Source organism: Ixodes scapularis, unplaced genomic scaffold (genome assembly GCF_016920785.2).
Source record: "Ixodes scapularis isolate PalLabHiFi unplaced genomic scaffold, ASM1692078v2 PGA_scaffold13__105_contigs__length_92229423, whole genome shotgun sequence".
NCBI lineage: Eukaryota > Metazoa > Arthropoda > Arachnida > Ixodida > Ixodidae > Ixodes > Ixodes scapularis.
In genome coordinates this window covers 49,147,125-49,156,359 of record NW_024609839.1, presented here as the reverse complement: position 1 = coordinate 49,156,359, position 9,235 = coordinate 49,147,125, and the positions used below count along the sequence as shown (strand labels likewise).

Genomic DNA, 9,235 nt, shown 5'->3' with positions numbered 1-9,235 from the left:
AGTGGCTGATGGTCTGTTTGCACCACGAAATGCCTACCGTATAAGTACAGATGAAACTTATCCACTGCCCATACGAGTGCGAGGCACTCTCTCTCAATCGTAGAAAAGTTCTTCTCTCTCGGAAGGAGCTGCTTACTGGCATACGCTAAAGGATGCAGTATCCCCTCGTGTTCCTGCATAAGCACCGCCCCCAAGCTGTGTTCAGAGGCATCGGTTCTTAGAACAAACTCTTTCGAGAAGTCTGCGCTTTTAAGAATAGGTGATTCCGTAAGTGCCCGCTTCAGCTCGTTGAAGGCTCTCTCGCGCGCGGTCGTCCACTCCACGTCGTTTCGTTCGCGCTTCTTTGTTAGTTCCACCAAAGGACCCGCAATTTCTGCATAGTTAGGGATGAACGATCTATAATATCCCGTTAAACCTAAGAAAGATCGAACTTGTTTCTTTGTCTTCGGTTTCTCTGCTTTCTTTATTTTCTCGAGTGATAAGGACAGTGGTCTTATCTCTGTGTTTCCTAGTTCGTGGCCGAGGAAAGATATTCTTTCCATTCCGATCTCACACTCTTTTGGCTTCACCGTCATTCCCGCCTGCCGTATTTTCTCCATCCACCGTTGCAGTGTGTCCATATGTTCGTCCCAGGTGTCGGTGGCGATCAGGACATCATCTATATAATGGTGGACATTTGGAACGTTGGTCAGGAGCTGCCTCATCAATCGCGTAAACACAGCTGAGGCTGTCTTGATTCCAAATGGCATATATGCGAACTGATACAAACCAGAATCAGTTGAGAAGGCTGTTTTTGTTTTGGAATCGTTTGTGAGTGGAATTTGCCAATATCCCTTTGCCAAATCCAATTTGGAAAACAATTTCTTTGGTCCTACCTCAGTGAGCACGACGTCAATTCGCGGGATAGGTTCGGCGTCTGGCGTTAAGACACTGTTGAGTCGTCGAAAGTCAATACAAAGCCTTACTGCACCATCTGATTTTTTCACTAACACCAGTGGGGAATTGTATGGAGAAGTGGATCTCTCAACTATTCTTTAGCATATTCTGTACCTTTCTTTCAATCGTTTCCTTCATTGCGAATGGAATTGGGTACTGGGGGGTTCTGACGGGTGCCGACGTACTGAGTTCCAAATGGCAATGTAGAAGATCCGTTTTCCCCGGTACATCAGAGAAGTCGTCGTCATAGTTGTACAGGAGCTTCTTCACTTCCGTAAGTTGTCCATCAGTTAACGTTTTAGACCACATCTTCTGGCCCCTGGCTTCTCTGGACGCCTATAGAAGGAAGTTCCTTCACGTCTTCTTCATCTTCTATCGCTATGAAAGAACCCACATGTTCCGCGATAGAAAACGGTGCCTCGCGCTCTTCGTACCGCTTTAACATGTTGATATGAAAAACTTTGTGAGCATGACCAAATTTAGCTTGTAGTCGACTTCGTTTTTCTTTTCGACCACGGGAAAAGGACCTTTCCATTGCATGAGCAATTTGTTGTGGCTGGTGGGCAGTAAGATCAGAGCCCGATCTCCTACCTTCAACTGTCGGCCTCCCGCTCTTCGGTCATAATATCGCTTTTGAGTCTGTCTTGCTTCGTCCAGTTTTTGGTGAGCTAGTTCCATTGTTTGTTCTAACCGACTCCGAAGCTCTAACACGTAGCTATAAGTCGTCTTCAGCTCCTCACTGATTTTATCTTCAGTCCAGATTTCTTTCAGCACCGACAATGGGCCTCGTATGTGTCGTCCATAAATCAACTCGAAAGGAGAAAACCCTAAACTCGCCTGTGGCGCTTCGCGGTAGGCGAAGAGCACTGGCGCCAAGTACTCGTCCCAAGACTGAGGTTTCTCTTCGCACATCCTTTTCAGCATTTGCTTGAGCGTACCGTTAAATTTTTCGACCAGACCATTGCACATGGGGTGGTACGGGGTAGACAATAAGTGCTTGATCGAGAGAAGCTCCATTACCTCATTCATCAACTCCGAGGTAAAGCTCGTGCCCCTGTCTGAAAGAATTTCGCATGGCAGACCCACTCTGGAGAACATTTCGATTAAACCCTCCGCTACTGTTCGCGAGTCAGTGGATGGTAGAGCGACGGCATCTGGGTATCGAGTCGCAAAATCCACTAGGGTGAGTATGAACCGATTCCCCTTCTTAGAGGTGGGTGACAGCGGTCCAATCAGATCGATAGCCACTCGTTCGAAAGGTGTCTCAATGATGGGCATGCGCCCCAAAGGTGCTTTCGATACCATTCCCTTAGGAATCGTTCTCTGGCACAGGTCACACGACCGCACAAACCGCTTAACATCCGCTAAGACTCCGGGCCAATAAAAAGATACTAGGACTCTGTCACTCGTGCGCTTGGCACCCTGGTGGCCTGCCATTGCGATATCATGAGCCAGACTGAGGATATTGTGGCGTAACATTCTGGGGACAACCACTTGGCGGAACTCCTTCCCGTTTGCGAGGAGGCATCTGCGGAAGATAACTCCCTTGCTTGAATAAAAACTGTAGGTGTTGCCCCCTTTTGTCACGTGAGTGTTGGCGATCCTTCCGCGGCAGATATCCAATGACGTGTCTTTCAACTGTTCTCTTTGAAGGACGTCCTTTGTAACATCTTCAATGCCGAGGTTGGGTGTGGTATTTGGAGTAGCAGAAACATGGCTTTTCAATGCGGCGAGTATGTTCCTGTCCAGTTGCAAACTCTCTGTTGCTTCAGCCTCCTCCCCACTTCTCCAATTTGGCTCGAGGTCTAGTACCTCCTTGGCTCCCTGAACGTTGCCAATAATTACGTCATAAAGTGGCTCGTCCATACATTTTGCGACAACCTCTCCAGTAAAGTATGGAGAAGCTATTCTAACGATTGCTTCTGGTAACAATTTGCATGTTCCGTCTACTAGGACCACCTGACGTTGTTTGCCCGTCAGGTGCTGAGGACCAACCAACTTTCTGCGCACGATAACGGTGTTGCAGCCAGTATCTCGTAACCCCTTAGCGGGCTGTCCGTCTAGTAGTCCACGTTCTACTGGCATGCGTCTCTTTGGTTGGTGCTCCTTTTTATCGCACGCCACACTCACGAGTGCTTCGTTGGTTTGCTCCATACCGTGCGTTTCTTCGTTATGCATATGGCTTTCTTCAAACTCACATGCTGTACTTCCAGATTCAGGTACTATAAAGCATGAGAGCTGAGTTTTCCCGCCCTTCCGCTGAAAGCAAGCTTTGGCATCGTGTCCCGATCTCTGACAAATTTGACATACTAGGAGTCGCTGTTCAGTTCTGGACACGCAATCTGTCGCTCGGTGACCAACTCTGCCGCACAAGAAACACCTGATTTTTGTTTCTTGCTTGATACTTGGCAGGTCATTCTTTAAATCATTATCACACTGGCTATGGTCCTCCTTGAAGTGAGCCAGATTGTCTTGCCTGTGCGCTTCCATGAACTTATCCGCTGCCGCGGCCATCAAGGGAAGTGTATTGCAGCTCCGCTCCTTGAGGAACACAGCCAGCTTCAAATGACAGCCCTTGATGAACTGTTCAGCGATCACCAGGTCCCGCAGATCTCCGTACGTTTTGGGACGAAGGCCCACCTCCACCCAGCGATCGAATAATCCCTCTAGCCTCGCGGCGTACTGGCTGCCTGTCTCGCCGTTATTTGGAGAGCTTCCTCGGAATCTTTCGCGATATCCTTCGGTTGTAAAGCGAAACCGCTGTAAAAGTGCGATCTTTACTTTCTCATAATCCAAGGAGTCGTCCGGGGACATCCTTCCGAATACATTTAGGGCCTCACCCGCCAAGCAGAGGCTTAATGCAGTGGCCCATTTTCCTCTTGGCCACTCCTGTCCCATGGCTAGGACCTCAAATCTTTTCAGGTATGCATCCAAGTCGTCTCTTTGGTCATCAAACGACGGCATTAGCTTATGAGGACTGAGGTACTGTGGTGCCGTAACCCCTTGGGGTCCTTCACCACCGCCTGCACCATGCCTGTCACTTGCCGACCCCTCGGCCTCAATCACCCTAAGCTTAAGCTGGAGCGTTCTCTCCGTTCTTTCCTCCAGTTCCGCTTTCTGTCGGAGAGCTTCTCGTTCGGCCACTCTGTCCTCTCTTTGCCGAGCTCGTTCCTGATCAACCCATGTTCGCAATTCTGTTCCTGTGATCCCCAGCTTTTCACCCAGGGTCATCAACTCCTTTAAATCCATAACTTATATGTTTTCACCAAAAACCAGACGGATGATCGTCAGAGTCCTGTCGCGGACGCCAGTTATTGTCGGGTTCTTTATGGAAAAAAGAAAGGAAACTGAGAGGTCCGTCTGAATTTTGATGTCAAAAAAATATATTTGCACCCAGTTATTCTACATTCCGAATCCACGTAAAAAAAGGGAAACTTATTAGCAAATAAATAAAAGAAAAGGGCGTACGTCCAAAGTTCGACTTGCCGAGGTTGGCACTGGTTTACGCTGGTGGTAGAAGCCGGTCTCGTTTGGCTCCAGCTGCCAGCGTACCGATGGTGACCAGTCAACCGGTTGTTAGGAGGGCTTTGCCGGTTCGCTCTTGAGCCAGGCTTGCCGTTCAAAGTCGACGGTGAAGACAGGTCGGCGGACTCCTGTGAATGACAGCTTCGCCGGTGCATTCCGGAGCCAAGCTTTTCCGAATCCGTCCGCTCTTCGCCCTGAATCTCCTCGTTCTCCTCCACTTCTTTTTCTTCCCCTTTTTCACTTGTCTCCTATTTTCTTCCTCTTCTTGTCGCCGTATTGATCACATCATTACACACACACACACACACACACACACACACACACACACACACACACACACACACACACACACACACACACACACACACACACACACACGAGAGCAGCACCAGCAGTGTGAGACGAGAGGCTTAACATTGTCTACCCATCTCTTGCTCGTGTGCGCTTCCCGCCCTGCGGGGATGAATGAATTTTTTTGTCGGTTCCTTTCCCTTCTGGGTGATTTCATTTGAATTCGACCAAACTTGTCGGGGGGGGGGGGGGTCTTTAGATTTAATTGTAAAAAATATATATGATACCCGAATCCTTGTGATGAAAGAAACTGCCTTTGAAAAAAAATTAGAATTGTATAGTTTGAGAGAAAAAAATTCTGAGGCGCTGCAGGGTAGAACACGTCAAATTCCCAATTTGATTTTATCTCGACTTTAGCCGCCATTTCCAAAATATCGAATTCTTGCAGAATTATTATATTTATTACGCAATATTTACGCAGACTTGGCTATTTTTAGAGGTAAATTTCTGTCTTCTGTTATTTTAAATTAATTTTCTAAAAAATCTCAAACATGCAACCTAGAGCAAGTGTGACGCAACTTCGGACAGCTATATAAAACGAACGGTAGGGCGCAATGACGTGAGACAGATATCTTTGCGTAGCTATCAATGTAAGCTATCTATTGACATGTATTTTCTGGTTATTGTGTTTACCGTGTTGTTTTTATTCTGCCACAAATATAGACAAAAATGAAAAATATGCAAATTTTGAAGTCAATTTTCTCAAAAAAGCCATTTTTTATTTCGTTCATACTTTTTTAATTTATTGCCCAGATTCTGCTTAATAACCGGGTATAAATATTGCTTGACCTTTTTTTGTTGTAGTTTTAGGACAACCAGTTGAATAAGTCATTTTTATCGCGTAATACCAACCTCCGGCTCCGGTATGCGGGCTTCACCGCAACATTGATAATTGGCTCAGCAATATCAGATTTCACTGACAACCACTTTACCTCGTTGCATTCCTAGTAATATACTTTTTACAAAAAAAGAAATGTCACAAAAAAATGACAGAAGGCAAGTGGCGTAGGCAAATTTTTTTTTCTCTTTCAAACTTTTTTAATTGATTTCCCGTGTGTTGCTTACCAGCTGGGTATGCACGTTTTCTGGCGCTTTTCTTTATGTTTGTTTTTACATCAAAAGAAAGAGCCATGTTCGTCAGTTGCAACTGGTCCAGTTGTTAGGTGAAGTATAGGTTCAGTAACCTCTTCGCGAGCGCCAGCAAAAGGCTGCGATTCTTATCATGAAGATTACCATGCGACTCTTAGTTGACCTCGGCGTGCGCCGTTGCAAGAGGGTTATACTAATCTTGTTAGAGTGGAACTCGCGTCGTCACAGGCTGTCGCAATGCATCACAGCGAAGTGGAACTGTGTGAAGCAGTCCTTGTACTTCTCCCAATAAATTTATGGGCGGAAGCTTGAGACTCTTTGGTGCCCGAAGTTTCTGTAGCTCGGCTGGGTCAAGTTTGTCAAAAGGAGAAAACAAATGCAGTAAACACTAGACATTATCACGCCGGTCGATGGAGTCGTAACTGTATACATACAGCTTTTGCGGATACTTATTTGCTTCAAGGGTGGCAAGTTATCACCAGTACAAACATGGCCACAGTGTCGGCAAGAGCATCAGAACAAAAAGGAAGGTTTGGTTGGCTTATCATTTTGTGTCTTCGTTGCAGCGCTTTTCTCCGGAACTAGTGTTTGTAGTCCTCTTTAAGCCCCTGGTGCTATGGTCTGTCTGTTTCTCTTATCCATTATTTATTTTTACTTGTAAGCGAATAACATGCACCATGACATTTCTGGCGTCCTTAGGTTGATTCGCTAATCAGTGTCTATATTTGACAAACTCATCTAGTATAAGAGAATAAAAAAAATATAAGAAGAGGGCTTGCAGCAATGAATTTGTATAAGAGAACTGCGGAACTGCGTCGAAAGCAGAAAGCCGGAACCTCCCGAGGAATGAACGCGTTATTTTGAACTCAGTCATGGCTGCAGTTTTTAGCTTTAAAAGAAAGAGCTGCGCGGACTACTTCGAGAGACATAAGCGAGGGGTATACCGCAACCGACGTTTTCGTTATGTCACCGATCTCAACGTAGACGCCTTGGAGATGATCCTGCCTCCATCGAAAGCCGCGGCTCTTGCGTTGAATGACGTGCTCTGCCAGAACTGCTTCCAGTACACCGGTGAGAAGCTTTCATCATCTGTCAGTGATCCATGCTCGAGCTCTCCAGCAAGCTGCATCGAAGAGCACGAAGTAGTGGAAGGTCTTAACGAAGAGATTTCTGCTGCTGGGCTTGAAACAACTCCTTTGCGCATGCCTTCTACAGTAAACCCGAAAAGCCGTCAGGCATATGCTGAAAAAAAAAACAGCGGGAGATTCAAGGATCACACAGCCGACAGGTACGAAAAAAGTTGGCGACTGCATATACCTTGGAGCCAAGTGGGTCAAGTTCTCGCAGTGATCAACCATGCCTCGGCTGCGACGGGTGGTGGGCAAACATCAGAGAGGCCTTTGTGAAGGCGGCATCTTACCAGGAGAGATGTCAGCTCCTCACGCTTGTGCCCAAGGGCGTAGCCACTTTTGGAGGTAGAACGGCTAATTCCTGAGGCATCGAAGTACCTTCTGAAGAAATCAAAGCAGCTTCGTGAACGGTTCGGCGTATGGGAGCGTCCGGAGCCTTATCACGGTGGAAGCATAAGCGAGGACACCATACGGGCAGCCACGCAATATTACACCGACGACGATCTCGACTGTTCTCGGCAGAGCCCAAACAAAAAAGATGCTGTTAAGCTTCTGAAGGATGGCGAAGAACATGGTGTCGTGAAGCGGTATATGACAAGGTCTGTCCGAGAGACGTACAGGCTGTTTAAGGAAGCAAACCCGGACTCAAAATTAGGTCTGACTAAATTTTACTCGCTGCGGCCAAAGTGGGTCAAGCTAAACCCTGAACAGACTGTCTGTGCATGTGTGTGCTGTACGAATTTCGATTTGTGCTTTTCCACCCTGAACAGCATGCGAGAAGAAAAAATAACAAAAGAGGAGATTCTCGCTTTGTGCCTCTGCCCTGAACCCTCGTCCGAATGTTTCAGAGGCGAATGCAAAGACTGCCCCTCGACTGACAGACTCTCCTTAGAATCATTGGAAATGGTGCCTGAAGAGGAAATTACATTTTTCACATGGGAGAATGGTAATTTGATAAGCAAGACTGCCGACTCCAGCGCCTTTTTGAAGGAGCTACAGAAATGGGCCACAAGGTTTTCCACGCACGATTTTATTCGTAGGACACAACGGGAAGCCATACGGATTGAGAAGTCTAGTGTGACCTCAAGACACATCGTCATGCACTTCGATTTTGCGGAGAACTGGACGGTAATTTCGCCACACGAGTTACAGGAGTACCACTGGCACAAGCGTCAGCTCTCTGTGTTCACGTGTGTGGCATCCACGTCGCAAGGCTCAAAATGCTTCGGCGTTGTCTGTGAGGACTTATGTCATGACACTTCCCATGCGCTGCTGGCTCTGAGACTTATAGAAGACTGGCTGGAGGAGCACATCCCAGTTTATGCTTCACTGACGTACATATCCGACGGGGCACCTGCTCATTTTAAAAATAGATTTCAGCTGCATGAGTTCGAACGAGTGGGCCATACCCAATTGAAGTGGATATTTTCTGCCTCTGGGCATGGTAAAAACTCTTATGACGGGGTTGGAGGGCTTCTCAAACACCACGCAACGGTGCACAACCTCCGTTCACCGGAGGAGCAGCTCGTCCGAACATCAGTAGATTTTGTGGACAAGGTTGGAAGGCTTGTCAAAAACGTAACTCTCATGAACTTAACCGAGAAGGAGGTGAGTGACTTCCGCAGAATCAAGAAAACAGAGTGGAGTTGCGTACCGACTCGGAAAGGCATCCGCGCTTCGCACGTGTGGCGACGCGAAAGGGGCGAAGTGCAGCTTGAGCGAACTGTTCTATCTTCGTCTTAATGCATGAACCTCTGTGGTGCACGTGCGGAACTCTCAGATGATCTACGGCTTTGTTTTGTTTTGTTGTTAAAGCCTCTTCTTGTACATTTGCGTTTCTGTGAAAAATTATGTGTTTCTATAGGTGTGCCTTGTTAACAAAAATAAATTACTCAATAAATAGAGTGATTTTGTTAAACTGTTACCTATGAATGTTTCATTGCATACTGCCAACAAAAGAGTATGATTACTGTAAGCTGAAAAGCAACTTCCGATATGCTGTGCGTAGCCCAAAAAAATTTAAACGTATGCAACAAGTAGTCCAAAAGCCGAAGGATGGACAAAATGTAGTCAATTTTTTTTTCACTTACCTCGGAATACTAAGGGCCAATGAAGGATAGGCGAAAGAATGCCATGCGGTAAATTTAAAAAATTCGAGCCGATTTTCCGATAATGTTTGTATAAAATAAAGATTGTCCGAAACG

General features: G+C 46.6%; 1 protein-coding gene across 1 annotated transcript; it reads right to left on the bottom strand.

Annotated features, from left to right (window-relative positions):
• Positions 1-1,374: 1,374 nt before the first annotated feature.
• Positions 1,375-3,750, bottom strand: LOC120842328. The gene has a single exon (XM_040213395.1). The coding sequence runs from the start codon at positions 3,748-3,750 to the stop codon at positions 1,375-1,377; it is 2,376 nt and encodes a 791-aa protein (XP_040069329.1).
• Between the last annotated feature and the right edge of the window lie 5,485 nt (positions 3,751-9,235).